The sequence below is a fragment of the Rhea americana genome, unplaced genomic scaffold (assembly GCF_003343005.1).
Source record: "Rhea americana isolate MKP2758 unplaced genomic scaffold, rheAme1 scaffold_42, whole genome shotgun sequence".
NCBI classification, from domain to species: Eukaryota; Metazoa; Chordata; class Aves; order Rheiformes; family Rheidae; genus Rhea; species Rhea americana.
The window spans coordinates 3,099,136-3,117,076 of NW_028186557.1; the positions used below are offsets into that span (position 1 = coordinate 3,099,136).

At 36.7% G+C, this 17,941-nt stretch overlaps 1 protein-coding gene across 2 annotated transcripts in view; it reads right to left on the bottom strand.

Annotated features, from left to right (window-relative positions):
• Window positions 1-6,048: 6,048 nt before the first annotated feature.
• LRRC9 (leucine rich repeat containing 9) overlaps window positions 6,049-17,941 on the bottom strand; it is a 47,330-nt gene continuing 35,437 nt past the window's right edge. The window contains exons 24-31 of one of the 2 annotated variants that reach the window (XM_085314994.1): window positions 16,794-16,902; window positions 16,275-16,414; window positions 13,290-13,426; window positions 12,496-12,713; window positions 12,236-12,304; window positions 10,462-10,584; window positions 6,841-7,024; window positions 6,049-6,224 (exon numbers count right to left, since the gene is read on the bottom strand). In XM_085314994.1, the coding sequence (XP_085171120.1) occupies window positions 6,049-6,224; window positions 6,841-7,024; window positions 10,462-10,584; window positions 12,236-12,304; window positions 12,496-12,713; window positions 13,290-13,426; window positions 16,275-16,414; window positions 16,794-16,902 (1,156 nt within the window). The remainder of the gene's footprint in view (window positions 6,225-6,840; window positions 7,025-10,461; window positions 10,585-12,235; window positions 12,305-12,495; window positions 12,714-13,289; window positions 13,427-16,274; window positions 16,415-16,793; window positions 16,903-17,941) is intronic. The other variant, XM_085314995.1, reaches the window with a different exon arrangement.

Genomic DNA, 17,941 nt, shown 5'->3' on the forward strand with positions numbered 1-17,941 from the left:
GAGCCCTTTAGGAAATCCTGGCTGCCTTAGGCACAGCATATTTCCAAGCAGATTATTCAAGGGGCTTTCTACGGGGTTCAAAATTGTGCGGAGAGTATAAGAGCAAAAATCTGTCCTGAACAGTCTCTGCAGAGGACTGTATGAAGTCACTGTCACCACCTTCCTCTCCCCTTGTCCCTACTGTTAATAGACCAATTGTTAAATCTTGCCTTMAAATCAGATTGTTACCTATGGGGGGGCTGTGACTGACCTTGCACAGGGATCTGCGGCACAAGGCCGTGGGTACCACATGCTGCATGAGCAGTCCTACTCTTCTTTCTCCTCAACACGGTATTTTCACAACTAGTTCACTCCTAAGAGGGTACCTTATGTTCTGTGGTGTTCCCCCACCTCCACCAGCTGCTCCACCAGCTACTCACTCACATGCTTCTTTCTCCCTTGGGCTCGCTGCAGGGGTAAAACTGTTCTCCTTGAACACTACTGCTATGTTCTTCTTCAGATCCCTCCTTCTGTCCTGCAATGAGCARACCTGACTGCTAGTAGGTAACAGCCAGGCAGTGACCTTTAGACATAATGTGATTCCATTTCTTTGTACCAAATATAAAACCAGTGACACTCAGACTTACTTCCCAAGAAATCAGGGCATCAAATTCATCAAAAAACAAAGATAACCTGATCGCAAAGATATGTGGTAGRCTGTGCTGTCCTCACGGCTGCTGAGCTCTGCAGCACTACACTGGTCTTCCTGGTCCTGCAAAATGTAAAAGAGGACCTAAACCTTTAACGGTAATCTCTTACGCTGGTACAAACGCACACTAACCTGGAGGAAGTCAGAGGAGAGTCTCTGTTATCCTGTGTGCTGTTAACATGCGTTGCTAACTGTGATCTAGAGAATCTACAGTACAACAAAGACACCTCGTGGCTGTCCTGCAAACCGCACAGGAGACAAAGAAAGCGACCGGTCGAGAAGAGGATCTGACCAAAACATGAGTGTCTGCAGTCTGGTAACAATCTTTGCACCTGCTACCTGCCACCTACTTGTAAATAAACTACTAATTCCTCATTCAAATCAAAAATATATTAATTGAGCATAATCATTTCTTAATTACAAAAATTAAAACATGTAATTCACAGAGAATGATGTTTGTTTCCAAATTAAACAAACTCAAATTATGAAATCTAAAAATCACAGTAACTTTAACAGCCATTTAATTTGACCTGATATGTGAAGTGAATGCTATGAAAAATATTTTAAGCCTAGAAGCAAGCTCTTACATTAGAGATAGTACTCTAAAACCTTCTAAGCACTTTAAATTAAAGAATAACATGGTAACTTGCTAACATTTACTTTTAAAACATTTTAAATACATTAAAATACTTACAGTTTTACTATAAATCAACAGTTAGAATAGCGTGTTGACAGTTTCATCATTTATACAAGTGCAACTGTGTGATATATTTTAAAACATAATTTTAAAAAATGTATTTTTAAAAATGAGTGCAACATTGAAGTGCATAATCTACATTCAGATGTACTTTTGTTACTGTTCCTTGTATTAGTGTTCATACTTGCTCACATATGCACACACGCATATATATGTATATACACACATACATGTAAAAGGCCCTATTTAAGTGCATGTATTATAACCAAGTGGCAATTTTTGCTAATACCTACAACCAGATTTCTGAGCAGCTGAACAAAATTGGCATTGTAAATTTACCACCATAAAACCTTGATTCCATACATAGTGATGACTTACTTTCTTCCTTAACTTCACAAGAAAATTCATTATACCACGAAGCATGGTATCTTCCTAGTGTATTAAAACTGAAGAGCAATTAATTCAGATCATGAGGCTGTTGAGAAGAAAAAACGCAAAACAGTATAGAGTAAAGGTGGAGAGATCAGACTCTGCTCTCCATTTCACCAGTGGAAATCCGAAGAAATCATATTGACTTCAGACTTCTTGTCAGGTAAGTTCAGGAATTTGATTATTGATTTACAGCAGGGTGAGTGAAAACAGAAAAAGCCAAAGGAATCTGTCTCGCTTGGGATCCAGATATTCTACATGTAGAATGCTTGCTTCACTGAACTCAAGAATTTTATTAGTTAATTCATGTTTCATTCATTCATAATTACTTTTTATACTGTGATTGTGAATTCAAGTACAAAGGGCCAAATTCTCCCTCCTGTAAGCCACTTAAATTTGTGCAGCACACCTCAGGAAGAATTTTTCCTAGAGTTTCTCATTTTCATAGATGTTATTGACTGTTATGGTCAATTTAGCTTGGAGAGGCTATTGGCTGCCTTCCTGTAAAGAAAGAAACAATTCAAAGTCAAACCATAGAGACTTTGCTTTAAAATAAGATGCGTTAATTTAGGGAAGTTAAGACATAAATATCCTGTTAAGTCAGATGCTGTGGTAACAACAGCTTTATTATGTACACTTCATAGATGAAATTGGGACTTGGAGCTCCGTCGTTAATACAGACAGGCCTAGATTTCACCATGTATTTTACTACACTCATGTGCTTTTGAAGCATTTTAATAACTTTTTTAACAAAGAAGAGATCATTCACCAAGAAGATCAAATACTGAAGACCCTTAGGGCCAGATTTGTAAACATACTTGGGTATTGCTTTGCTGGCCCTGCAAGGCTTAAATATCTTACCAGTTTCAATTCTGCTGAAAGTCAGTTATCACATTCCCCATGGAAGCTGGTGGCTCACAAATGGCAAGCAGAGTACTACGCCATTAGTAGTTCATAAACACCTTGTTGCATCTGCTAGCTCAGTCCAGTCTAACTTATTCATTTTTCTGGATGCTCAGAAAGCAGCTTTGAAAGCTGCTCCAGTTACATAATCACAGCACAAAAACTGTACAGACCCAACATGAGGGAGCCAGAACGTGGCCTGAAAGAACCTCGTAAGATAATAATGTATTATCTTATTATCGCTCTCACCTACAACCAGCTGATGGATGTAGATTGCTTGGTGCCATCAAAGGGTAAAAGGCAAACACTCTTAAACACAGGTGTTTCCATTCCAGTTCAAATACCTCTTTTTGGTGGAATCTGCCTTCTAATAAAATATGATTTACAACTACAATAATGAAAACTGGACATGCCGAAGGCTGGAATATCTTAATACTCAAAAAAGCAAACAAACTTGAAGTTCTGTTACAAGCAGAGGACTGTCATAGGGACTCCACTGATAAAGCAAAGTTCAGTTTTGCACAGGGAGTGAGGGATTCCAACTCCTTTTTTTGTACATGAAGCAGAGAGTGCCTTCCCCAAACATAAATGAACTCTTTAAAAGAGTGAATAGTCTAAGAAAATTCAAGCAAACCCTTCTGGTACTTTTTGAAATAAAGTGAGATGAAACTGTATCTTTCAAGAGCTTTTCCTTCCTGCATGGGTCATTTCTCTTTCTGATCATAAAAGAGGAAAAACACATGCATTTTAAWCTTTCAAGAGAAATAAATACATTATACATAGACTACACTTGAATAAATTAGGTGGCAGTAAATCTAAGTTATTAATAAAAATCATGTACAAGTGTTTTGATTAAATAGGTCACATATAGACTTAGGGCAAGAATTCAGCTGACTCCAAAGGGTAACTGTCTTAATATTGGTACATCAACCAATCACCCTGTGGCATCCACAGCTAATTTTCATGCAACAGTTCCAGGATTCACTAGCACAAGAAACTGAACAGAGTGAATTAAAGTCCACACTAGTGAACGAGTAGTAGCTCTCTCAAAAGATTTCGTAGCTGCATGGTACCTTGAATATCAACGAAGCAAAGGCAGCAGGACAGTGGACAGAGTTGGTGTTGAAAAAGCATTGGTAAAAGATCTGAAGGAACCTTAAAACAAAAACTTTCTGGACTCAGGAGACTTGGATCTTCCTCCCTACATAGATACATGGTCCATGTTGAATTTACATTACAATACAAATTAACTAATTGACCATAGATTAAGGAAGAGCTGCATGACTTCCTATCTTTGCATTTTTCTGGTGATATAAAACAACTGTAAACACAGTTGAAATGATTACTGTAGTCTTCCTGCTTTGACACATCAGTGAATCTTCCCTGAAGTTTTTTTTTAAAAAAGAAAGTACTAGGAACTAAAGACAGATCCAAAGTATCTGAAATCATGAAAACTGAATAACAGCATTCTTGTTTGGTTTCTTATTTAGTGTTGTATAAATTTCTCATTATTAAAAAGTTCCATTAAAATAGAAATTAATGTGCAAATATCAGTAATAAATGTAAAAATGCTAAGAGATAGTAGAACTATCCTCAAGATGAGAGTTCTAAACTTAAGAAACTCAAGGAAGATAATACTTCAAAGAAAACTACACTAAAGTAGGAAGTATACAATTAAGACAYGTGAATAGCTTAAACTCTGCCTGAAATGATGCCATGAAGGGAAAGGTTAAAAAAAGTCCTAATTTGTCCTAACATACCACTTCCTCTAATCTGGGATGACATCACTAGTATTGCTTAATCACAGGCAAACACTTTTTTATGACARTCTGAGTGTCTTTCCTGTATTCTAATTTTTGCATGTTGGATTTCATAAAAAGTGAKATTAAATTTGAACCTCACAGACTCTTTACGTATAGTTTTGTAATGTTACAATACGCTGAGGGAAATGGGAAGAGATGAAAGAACACATGTGCCATGTGAGAAAGGCAAACATACATAGCAGAAGAGAATTCTTGCTACACTTTCTCACCTACCTTATTTAAAAATAYATGATGTCCATATGATTTTTTTAATATGTGTGGATCAATCCACAAGACAGGGAAGGAGTCATGCATTCTGCTTTAAGTGAGAAAAACCCATTTTATGAGTGCAACAGAAATGCCTGTAAAAGTATCCTGGAGAGTATGCAGTTAAGGTAGAATTCAGTCCTGTGAAGAAGTCAGCTTAAATCTACACTTAGGGGGAATTTTTCCCTGTGGAAATCAGTCATGATGATTAATGTCACTTCATTGCTATCATTGCTGTATGTATCAACATGGTACTACCTGCTAGAATAAGGTTCATTCAAAGTGTTTATCTCTTCAGAGACTTTGTGGAAACTACTCCTATCACCTTTGTGCATATGGAAACACCAACTGTAGATGGATGTGTGAGAAACATMTTTTAGAACAAGCCCTTAAATAGCTGTCTCTTTTCCACTGACAAAATAAAACCTACAGTCTTTTAACACAGTTTGCTAGCAAAGAGAAGGCTTATACCATGCTTTATATGTATAATGATATATGAAATATGCCTAAGAACAATGCTTATTTGGGGATGAATCTTTCAAGAAAAGCAACCGTGCATATTGATTGCACAAAGAATCATCCCACTGATGTAGATCTACACAACTGATTTTGAAGGAATCTCTTCAGATAGYAGATTTTAGTAATCAAGATGGAAACGTAAAAATCATAGTGTCAAACCTGTCTGTTCATTTCCTCATTGCAGAAAAATATTTGATACAATAAGATAAACTAGTGTAGTATTTCATCACACACAGGCTGACTTCAGCTGCTGACACTCAATAATAGCAAGATATTGTGAACAGTATCACAATTTTCAGATATATTTAATCACAGTAACAGCKTCACTCTTGTATTCATGCTCTTGTACTTACTATTTTTGATAACTTAACAAAACAAGGCTGCAAGCAACAGAAAACAAAGAATAAACCCAAAAGTCTTGAGCTAGCAATAGAACAGGATTAACAGGGATTTGGGTGATACAAGCTTATTTCTGTTAAACAGATGACCCCATTTGATAGTCATTGTTCTAATTTCAAAAATTTAAGTTGTTTTCTCCTCTGTCTTTCTAGAGAATTGTGAGTTTTACCAAAAGCAAGAGAGAAAGCACATTTTTGGTGGAGCTGGAAACTGGAAAATTTGACATAACTTGGAGAAAAAAAAAGTAGTATTTTCTTGCACATGAGGCAAATGAAGGAAGAAGAGAAGGGCTTTGGATGCAAAACCAAGAAAAGGAAAAGCAGCATTTCAGTCTGGTAGCAGCCTCACCTGCCTTTATTTTCTCTGTTGTTCTGAAGTAGTTGGGTAGTTCGAGAAGTAACACTGTGATGAGCCAAAATATTTAGAAGATTAGCTGCTGCTCCTTTGGCTTGCCAAAGAGCTCTTTCTGCATGAATGCTTCGAGGATTATTTGTTATAATTCCTGGGTTCTTAGACTTATCTGCAACACAAAATGCACATAGATATTCTCCCTACACAGTCTTACCCAGCTACCAGTCATCAAGAATTCCACTCGTTCCCCTTTTCTTCCTCCTAATTTTCCTAGACAATGATTTTTATATCATTTCCTTTGAGTTTTCAGCACAGTYAAAATTTTAATTTACAGACTGAAATTTGTGCTTATTGTTTAATAAACAAATAAATCGTTTTAACTGTGCAGCTTTTGAAAACTGTGAAAAGCTAATTCTTCAATCAACAATTCAGACTGAATCTGAAGATCCAAAACTAAGGTGAAGAACACGTGGGAAAGACATACATTCCCCCTGAAAATGCATGTATTTCCCAGCTGTAGGAAGGTTGTTAGAAACTTACAGAGATGTAAAGTATTGCAAAACAAAAAATAATTATACTTGCTGCGAAATTCACTGCTTTACATGTACACAAAATTTGTTAATTACAGATTTGTTTGCAAGATACCCTGGGAAGATCAAAATGCCCTTGTTAAAACTGTTTTATATGGACTATGTAATATCTAGCATGAGGGAGTATAACTACGTGAAGTGTTCAGGAAAGGAATACTTTGCTTATGTTTACTTTTTATGTTTGTTTATGCTTACTTTTATTTGTTACAGTCAACACAGGTTTTTCAAGTTTGTGATGAAATGTAAAATCAGAGCCAAAGAAATGGTTTAAGTTTTCATTCAGATTCACATTTGTTATTCTGAGAGGAGAATATCTTGGAAAGTTTGCTGGCAATGCAGGAAGTCCACAGCCTTTTGGAGAGTTTGCCACTTGGGAACCCTTGATAAGACAAGGAAAGACAAAATAAAGATTCAGTATCTCAGCCTGTATGATAGAAATGTCTTTTTTTGGTTTGTAGTAGTTACACAGTAATGATCCACTTTTTGTCAGTAAAGGATGAGTTGTTCAAAATACCGTTATCAGCTTAAGATTTTACTATTGAACTTTCTAGACAAGTTGTTGGACAAAAACAGAAGCTAGTCAAACTGTCTATATTAAAAAGCATCAGTAGCCATAAAACTCCAACCAAATTGTGAATACTTCCAAGTACAAATCTACTGTAAAACGCTAGAGCCGATTTTACTGAAGATGGAAAGCAATACATTTTCATATGTAAACCAATTACAGAGGATGATTGGCAAAGAGTTGATAAAAATTCAGCTTTGGGAAGATCTTTATAATATTTAGAAATACTTAGTAGTTCATAAATCTCACTATGTGAACACAACTTCCTGCAGCGATTTAAAGCTGCGTGTCAGTCTGCTGATTTGCTAATTTTGTTAAAACTGTGTACAGTACAGTGCCAATGGTAACTGATTGCCTCCTGTAAATCAGCTTTAATTCAGCGTGAAAACCTTAAAGAGATTTAATCAATAGAATGAAAAAAGAAAATAATATTATTTACAGAGTACTCTGGTGTCAACCTAAAGTAGTACTAAATAAAGTGCTAACCTACTTTCTGTTGGGAAAATCTCTTTGAAGCTTAACATCAAAAGCACTTTTTAAGCTTAAACAATACCATACGGTTTCAATTCTTGCTTTCTAACAAGCACTTTAAAAAGCACAACTAAAATGCAACTGACAAACTTGAAAAATCTTTTGTGTTGTTCCACTTGAATGATCTAATGAGAAAATGGCTCAGTTCTGTTGTAGCTAATGAGGTATAACATCTTCACTGAACCTGAATATAAAACAGAGATTTCGCTAAAGATATAGTCTTAACATGCTTCTATTGCTTTACTCATTCTGCCATGTTTTTATTTAAGTGATGTCCAATGAATAAAAGTACAGGTCAGTTTTGAAATAAAACATTTACACAAGGAATTACTCAATCCACAAGTGCTTTGAACTCTTGTATACAAATGTTGTGGCCTCAAGTAGCAAAATGTGTTTCAGTAGGACACTAGCTTATTAAGATCCTGAATCTGCAAAGAGAGAGATTGCTGTAATCACACAGAGATTTGTGATAGCAGTTTTTTGAGGGATGATGTTCCCAGACAGAGCCCAAGTGCACATGGATTTTAACCTATCTGGTTTTGGCAGTGTCCTGCTGTCAATGTTAAGATTGAGATCTGACAAACCAGTGAAGATACCACTAATACTAGAATCAAATAATGATATTTATTACCATACTACATAGAAGTTAGTATCACACTAAAGGGTGTACAATGACATGCTCATGCCACAACAACTTACAGTCTACTGGCAGTGCTTCTCATCTGCAAAGCACAGTGCAAAGAGGTCTGAGGAAAAATTAGACATGGTGATGAGGAAAGGAGAATAAAGCTGATCTTACTGATGCTTCCAATCATACTTAGATTTCAAATGTGTAAAAGAATGGTTACTGTGTTCCACAAATATAAAACTGAGACTTGAAGAGAGGAATGGCTTGCAAAGCACAGAATGAGAACAGAGTCTGATCACTCATTACTCTCCATTAAACCTTCTGGGGAAATGAATAGTCAAAATGAATACTACAGTTTTTTGAGCTGCAAGGGAAGAATTCTGTTCATSAAATAAAACTCTGGAGAAGCTTCACACAGTGATAGGAAAAACACAGGTCTGCTGTGGTGACAACAAGGTCTTTCAGTGGGTGGGATCTTAAACAGAATCATAGAGACAATGAACCTTCTGTCTGTAAGAAGCACGTGCTGGCACAGCCTCCTCTCTGGCTCCTTGCTGTTATTATTGTTACTATTGTATTCAGAAAACCTAATAGTGAACCCTTGTCTCTGTTCCAGTGAGTTTATACTCTAAAATGAGATGAAACACACCCAATGAACGCAGACAGACTGACAGATGGGTGAGTACAAGAAAATAATGAGAAATAAAACTGGTCAGTGTGACAGAATGGTCTCAGCAGATGCCCAACTGCTGTCGAGTTTTCTTTTGGTTTCATAGTCAGGAAGAATTTCAGAGCAAGGTCTGAAGGAAAGTAACAGTGTAGTTTATCCATGGAGGCCCATCTCAACAAAAGGAGTTGCAGTGGTAAAAATATGGCAGTGAACAAGCGGGTGTTGATGACTGGTCAGCTCAGGGTATGCAATTGCAGTCTCCAGGAGTTAGGAGATGACTCCACTCTCAATAGGAAGCATAGCGATAGACCAAACAACCACAGAAAGGGAGACAAGTACTTTTATGAGGAAGGACAGTGAGAGCTAAGATGAAACTACAAGCTTATGGGCAAAGCAATAAATGAGGAATACTATTTTTGCAGCATTATTTTAAACGGATGCAGATGTGGCAAGACAGAATCTTTCAAGATCAAATAAGATGATACTGCATTATCAAAATATGGTTGAGAAGAATTATGAAGTAACTATTAGCATGAAGAGAATCTGGAATAAGTCAGGCAACAACCCCATTTACCAAGAAAAAATGGGCAGATAAGGTATAATGGTGAATACTGCATCTTGAAATTATAGCTTAGAACCTTTGTGCAGTATTGCTGTTATACTGCATTACATAATAACATTATGAGGTAAGAGAATTAGGTTCCCAGAAGCTTTTATAAAAATAAAAAAAAAATACGTATTTTATACCCTGCAAAAACATGGGTATTCTGAATATGTATATTTGTGTTCAGCATTGACACATCTGCATGACACTGGTATGCATTTGCTATGCCTGGAGGTTTGGCTCATCAGAACTGTACCTGCCAATGGATTTTCTTCCCATGACTTCATTTTATCCATGGTCAAGCCCATCCAAAAGCTGTATAACTTCATAAGCATACAGGTTGAGGGTGAACCCTGCTGTGAAAATGAGTGGACGTGCATGGAACCTCAGGGTAAATGTAAGTTACTACTGGGGGTAAGTTTCACATTTCCAGACAGTAAGATCTCTGGTGTCATCTGTACTTACAGACAGATAAGTCTGAGAATCTAGTGGGTCTTTTGTGTTCTGAATATTTGGTCTGTATTGCAATGCCTATTATAGGTAATTCAGTGAAGGTAATACAACAGCCAAATAGCACGCACCTGCTTGACAGAATGATAGAGACAATCTATCATATGTTCTTACACTCACTAAGTTCTGAGAGGAAGAGATGGAGCATGTAGTATGTCATTCTCCTGACTAGAAAACCTGATATAGACTCTCTGAAGCAATATAGAAGGAAAAAAAAATCTCTTTTAATGCTGTGATAACTACATTAGACATCCATCACAGGTGACCTGAATACTGTTCTTGGAGTTTGATTATAACATTTGCTTTACTTGTTCTGGTGGCTGGTGGTCAGCTCTCATCCTCTCTTCTGCATTTATTGCAGTTCCATCTAACACTTGCAGGGTTGGCAGTCGAAGCAAAAGCAAAGGACGGTAGTTCTTCTTGAAAGAAATCTGTATAAAGAAGATATAAATTAACTTAAAAATGGGATCCCTGTCCAAGAAGACAATCTGTTAGTATCCTGACCACCTGAGCAAAACCTTACATCAATGCTATTCTCCTAGAAACAGAATCAAACTGGGCATAAGTTACTATATACCTTTGAGCAATGCTTTCAACTTTACACAGCCATGAATAACTGCATGGACAAACAGATGTTGTGGGCAAATTTGTACCTTCTTAACAGCAGATACTTAAACCCCACTGATGGATACTAATTGATGCTTACTAATACTCTCTAAGATGCACTTCTCCTTAATGCTACTTTGTATAGAAGACAGCTAAGACCACCCCCTCGATCCCTTTCAGAAGTCTAGGCCTGCAGCTCTAAAGAAGGAGATCCCAGAAGAGTTTCCCAAGAGGAGTCTGTTTTGCTTTTTTCATTGGAAACAGAAATGCTGCCATGACTGTTCTAGCCATTACTGGGTGATGTTCATAGTTTGCTGGAGATGCTCCTATCATTTTATCATTCATTTCGGAAGACAGTTCATTTTCCTTTCTCTATAACCCTTTGAAAGCCGGCTTGAAAAATGTCACAAGTCCAAAACCAATTATTTTTAGTCAGCTATCAAAAACAGAGTACATGACTACATCATATGTATCATTCCAACCTGCCCATACCTTCTCTCTTCCTTGTGTTCCTAGCTTTAGTTCAGAACCTGCAGGTTTATAGTCAAAGAATTAAGGAACATTTAGAAATCAGCCTTTCAGCCTGACCTTCAAGGGTCTGCTTATGAAAACAAGCACATCAACTAGATTTTCAGCTCTGATTTAGAAAGCCATATTTATTTTCAAGCCAGCAATGAAAAAAAATGTATTTTTGATTTCCACTTATGTTTAATGTTACTTTAAAGCTCAGTAGTGCCAAAATACTTCAAGACATAAAGCTAAGCTTCCACAAACTTTATTCATACATTTGGCTTCACTGAGTTCCACTTGCCCCTTTATGGTTACCAGGAATGTCTTTTCTGCCCTTGTGGAAGGGTTAGCCATCCTCTGTCTCATAGCTATACATCTATAAAAACAGAAAAGGTTAGACTCTCCGTAATAGTGTTCCAATGGTTTGTTTGCAGGGAGAGAAAAGGCAAACYCATAATACTACACTGAAAAATAGCAGCATGATTGGAAAAAAGAAAACTAAAATTCCCCTTTGGGATATTTTTGAGAGTGCTGTACAAAACAACAAAAAAGATTACTATTGAACAATTTAAAAAAAAACACAAATATTTCAGAAATACTTTAACATTCTTTGTCCTGTTTTCACATATCTGACCTGTTTTGGAATATTGAAAGGACAGCCCATCACTGCAACATACTCATACAAACACATACATTTTAAATTTATCTTGCAGCACTATGAAGAACAGCGTGCTAAGAATGCACGCATTCTGATCACAGTGTGACACTGAGACAGGCACAGTGAGGCAATGTGATCATCAYGCTTGCTATGAAGCTTTCAATCTTTAAAAAGCGTAATAAGAGCAGATACTTCTTCATTACTTATGGAGAAATTCTTAATAGTTTTAATGATTTAAAAAGGGTAAATAAGTGTATAAACTGGAATATAGATCTGATTTAGATAAGAGTGCAAACTAACATACTCACTGGATTTCCATGTACTGAGAGCACTTTAAGACTGCGAATAACTTCAAGTTTTTCTAGTTCAGATAATTCCTGTCCAAAAGTTAAAAAATAAATCATATATCAAGAGTTCTGTGAAATCCTGCAGCCATTATATATATTTTGGGAAAAAATACTGGTAATTTTATTCAGGCAGGACATAGAAGAGAATGAGAATTTTGTCTGAACACAGTCCACAACATTTCACCCACTGAACCTATATGATTTACAAAAATACACTGTACCTGAATTCTATTGAAGTCCAGAAAAAGTTTCTGTAATTTTACCAAAGGCTGCAAATTGTTTAATTCCCGTATTTGGTTTTCCTCCAGATGAAGAGCCAAAAGAGCATTCTGTTTAGCAAGGGAGCCTTCTGAAATCATTTTAATGCGGTTATGATCCAATACCAACTCCTGCAAAAGCTGAAGGCCTTCGAGTCCTTCAATGTGACTGATAAAATTTCCTAGTATACCAAGAGTAAAAGCATGAAATCATCTCTAATGCAGTTGATATTCCTTTTTAACAAAACATTACCTTGACTAAAAGCAGCTTAATTACTTGTATGTTGTTTTGGACTACTTCAAACACACTGTCTTCCAGTGTCACTGGTTTTCTCTATCTGTGGGCAATTCCTATTTAATTCAAAATACCTTCCTAATTAAAATCTGGGCACCTGAGGAACAAGACCTAGGTCAATCATTATCATCAGTATTGCTTATAGCAAACATAAAATTTCCTTGGTATGGATCAACTTGCTGGCTATAAGCTGACAAACACTTCTCTCCCATGCTGTTTTCCCTGCTCTGCCCTTGTAAAAGACAAGTGAGGCACAGTGTCTCAGTATGGAAGAATTTTACTTTTCTATCTGTAGAATATCTTGGAACTAAGACCAGAACTAAAGTAAGGGCATAATTCTTAGAGGGGTCAAGACCAGAAAAGACTCTCCCCTATGAATCCAAGACACTGACTGAAGACTGGACATAAGGGATACACTGTAAAAATGCTTGGATGAATTTACAGAAGAGATGTTATTACCTACCCTGCAAAAACAGAAGTTTCAAGTTTTTCAGCCTGCTAAGTTGCAGCTGGGCCATKTTAGTAATTCCATTGTAGCCTAGATGAAGAACTTCCAGACTCTGCATTACCGGGGKCAGGTTTCCACCAAATGCTGCATCCCTAAAACAATAAAGTAAACTGGAGTATTATAAGGCCACAATTTGCCTTGGACAGAAGAACTTCAGCATTTCCCAGCCCAAAAAACAATTACAAAGAGTATATATGAATGATTAGAAGTTCACTAATCATCGGATCAGTGAAGAGTATACCCATATCCTGCCAAAAATCTGATGAAAATTGAAAGAAATCTACTACTTGGAGCTAGAAATATTCCATATATTAACTTGCGGAGGTTTCTGGGTCCAGACACAAAAATGAAACAAACACAGAAAACCATTCTTCTGCTTGCAGAAATCTGAGGACATGAAAAGAAAATAGCTGGAAACTGCTGTTTAATTTAGTAAAATACTTATTGGCAACCTTTGGTGTTTTCTCACAACAGCTGGATCGTGGCAGAGCAAAATAAAAAAACATGCAGTGTTCCACTAATTTGCTTGTAAAAGCTTAATTTCTGCTGCATGTGACAAGCAACTAGGTAGCATGATGTAATAGATAAAGAAAGACAAAGGCAAAAAGGGTTCTAATTTTAGCTTTGTTACTTCCTTATGACCCAGCTAATGACACAATGTGCTGAGCAACCTCTATTTCCATGATGCTTGGTGCTAGCGGTCATGACGTGAATACAATCATACAGCACAGACAAAACAATATCCAAACTGGATGTTAATATGTAATATTAGTTTGTGTTAATATTTGTAAATATGTAATATGTATTTTCTGTACATATATATTCTGATTCACACTAACCAGAATTCTACTTCTGGAGAAAGTGTCAACAGGAACTGCAGAAGGTTTAAGAACATTTTCATTTCCAGAATGACTCACAATTAAGAAAGAACRCAGCAGTCATTAAAAAGCCAGTACCCACTTAGTAAAAAATTAAAAACAGCTGCAGAAATGCAAAATAAATTGACAGCAGGAAATAAAAATTTGTAAAAAATTACGGGAGCAAGCACACGTAAGGAGTCATCAGTGGCCTGTAGCATTAAGGACAATAAGAAAGAGTCAAAGTATAGCAATAACAAAAATTACCCTGACAATGATGTCAGACCCACTGCTAGCTTAAGATGATAGAACTATCAATATATCTGCAAAGAAGCACAAGTGTTCACTAAATACTTTTGCTTTGCATTTGTGGAAAAAAGCCCCAGACAATACTATTCATATCACACAGTGACAATGGAATAATTTCCATTCCAGTATTGACTTAAAGGTTAAGTAGCAGCTATGGAGCRAGACTCTGACATGTTTAAATAAGAGACTTTGAATAAGCTACATTTGAGAAAGCTGGCTGAGAAACATTATGGATTATTTATGCTGACTTTCACTAAGTTTGCGAACATCAGCCAAGTTTCAATAGCCTGCAAGAAAGCTAGTATTTTGTCAATATTTAAAAAGAGAAAGGAGACGAAGCAGAAAGGCATTAATGTAAAAAGATCCCACCTATCAACAAGAGAGGCATTTTTGTAGTAAATAAATGATTATTTCAAACCTTTTTTTGAGTTAACAATTTGTGTAAAGAACGTTCATCTCTCATGAAGGAGCAGATGTTTAACATAAGCAAAATGGGCACAGAATTTTTTCACACTATTATGGAGGAAATCCAAAAAGCCCGTAACCATGTGTGCTTCTGTTCCTGTCATTTTTCTCCAAAGAATCTGAAACAAAGTCATGTTATTTCCTCACCCCAGAGAAAAAATAAAATAACGTCAATGCTGTATATATGCAAAGAATGTAGACAAGAAAAGCTGGGTAAGCTCTTGAAAAATATGAAAACAAATAACAAGGTTTTGCAGGATTCTCTGATGCTCTGTCACTATCACTTTATAAAACTTGTCCAATGTATAGAGGGAACTCTGCAGAGTGATTTCACAAGCCCTGTCTGACAGGATAAAACCAAATTTGGCTATGGTTGTTGTCTTATCTCTGAAAAACTGAGTAAATGAATCTTGACAGGTCCCAGAAGTTTCTGTCCTAACAGAGTGCACAGATGAGAAATGCAGACTGAAAGGTAATTTGAAAATGCTCTTTAGGACACAGGCTGACCTCCTGTGGATGGCAAAAGGAAGAAAAAAAGTATGAATGCCTCTTTAAGAGGACAAGAAAAAGAATACCACTTATAAAATGAGCGAAGGAAAGCAGGTTTATTGGCAGGATAAATGACTGCTTAGCCTAGATGCAACATTGTAGAGGAAATTTGGATGAATATGCAAAAAAAAGCTTATAAAAGCTAGTATAGTGTGAATCAGCTGAGATCACTGATTCTAGTAAGTGGCTATGACTGCCATCAGAATACTATACAGTGCAAGGCTGCTCAGTTTTCACAGAGCATACTTAGAAGAGTGCAATACTACCTCAGTATAATGCTCATACTGACAAAATTCTGTAGTGTAATGATATGCAAATCTAACTAAAGACTGCAAACATAGGAGATCAATGATCAGTCTGATCAGAGATACCTGCCCGTGCTCTCCCAGATMAAACTAGTGGCTAGAGACAGGTAGATTGTGCCCCTATTTGAAATGGATTCCTTCACAGGAAGGTGAAAAAAACTTCAAGATATGTCTACCCACCTATGCAGTAGGATCCAAAGAACAGATGGCAGAATACTGGGATAGTTAATTTGATGAAGAAGTGACCTAACCAGCTGTCCACAAAGAACCTAGGAAAGAAAGCCAACCAGATTATATCAAACAGTTCATCAGTGTGCAAAATGAGTACAAGAAGCTACTGGGCTTCTTCAAGGGAAAAAGGAAAAAGAGGAAGATCCTACRGTATTGACATGGAAGATACCTCCTTCCTCCCCAGTAAAGAAGAGAGAAAAGCATATTTTAAAAGCTGCTGGTACCTCCTTCCTTTGSAAAGTCCTTGCCGTCCATAGCCACTAGAGGTCACTTTTTGGTATAGCTGCTGCTTATTTGTTGCCTGATCTGGGAGCTTTTCTCTAGGCAGTATCGATTCAATGTGATTGTAGTTCAGACACAATACCTGCACAAAACAAACATAATTAATGAAACAGAATGCTGCTCTGCTAATAAATTAGCAAAATCGACAATTACAACATTTTTGTGATTYAGAAATTTGATTTTTAGGAAGATGATTGCTCAATCTAAAGTGCAAAGGGCTTAGAAAGTCTGGTGCAATTCACTGATTTTGAACCAGCTGACTGCAACAATATTGTAAAATTGCAGCAACAGTTGCAATTCACAGTGYACATTTTCCTGTTCACCAGCTTTGCGTTGACTGATTACTGATGTTACAAAACCCACAAACAACAGCGGGATAAGGGAGATTAATTTTTTTTCAATCAAAAGAAATCAGTTTAGCATTAGTACTATTCATATAGAAAAGACCATCACAAACCCACCTTGACATTAGGCAGGAAGATTAAACCACTGAAAGATGTGAGATTATTGTTCTGTAAATTCACACTGCAGACATTTCTAAACTGGTCTGCTGGCACCAGCTCTACAGTTCTGAATTAAGTAAAGAACATAATTATGCATTTAGAATACAGACAATACAGTTAAATAAGATATAAGGAAACACATAGCCTAAGCAGATCTCTAACATGGTGGCTTTGGTGTAAGAAATGCAAAATACCCATATGAAAGAAACACCCTAATGAAACCCTCACAACAAATACACATGTTTTTCCAGTATTAAACACGTGACTTAATTCTGGCACTGAAGGCAAGGGTCTATAAGAGTCTGCTCTGTTTGCTTCTACAGGATGTCACTGGAATACTAGCTCTGTCTATCTTGGGCTGTTTTCATCAATTTCCAGTTTGGAGCGGCCAATCACTCAAATGAAGCATTCTCTCCTCCACTTCCCCCAGGACCTGCCAAAACATCCCACAGATAGTAACTGCATATTGCAGCTCATCAGAGCCTGCTTTCAGGGTGCCTGTTGCAACGTAATGGTAGAAGCAAGATTCTCTAATAGTCAGAGAGACATCCCCCAAGTAACTTTAAGGAATTCACAACTGTACTGTTGACATATCTCTTCAAGAAATTCAGGACTTGCAATTGTAATACTTTAAAAGGCATAAAGCCAATGTTACAACATTTTGCTATATTCCTTTATAGCAAAGCCTTAAGGAAATGAATATCCTTGGGGAAAAGAAAGAAACTTGGTAAGAGCATTTTAATACTTATTATCTCTCTTCCATAGTCTTCTGAAGCCAAGAGTTGAACTAAAAGAAGTTAAAATTTCTTTATGAACAAGAGTTGTAGTCAAGATCCTACTTATCTCAATCAGACCACAGACACTGATATTCCTGGTATGGTGATACCACTGTTGCTTAAAGCCTTCTAGGCTATTTAAGATCAAAGGATTAAGGCTGTGCCATGATAACTGTCTTCATGTGTTATAAAGTGAGGGACTTGTACTGACAGATGCAGGATACTGGGAAAGAATAAAATCCAAATATGTCTCCAAGAAGACAGATATATACTTACAACACACAGAAATACTTTCCTRAAGATTTTTATTATCAGGGATGATGGCTTGTA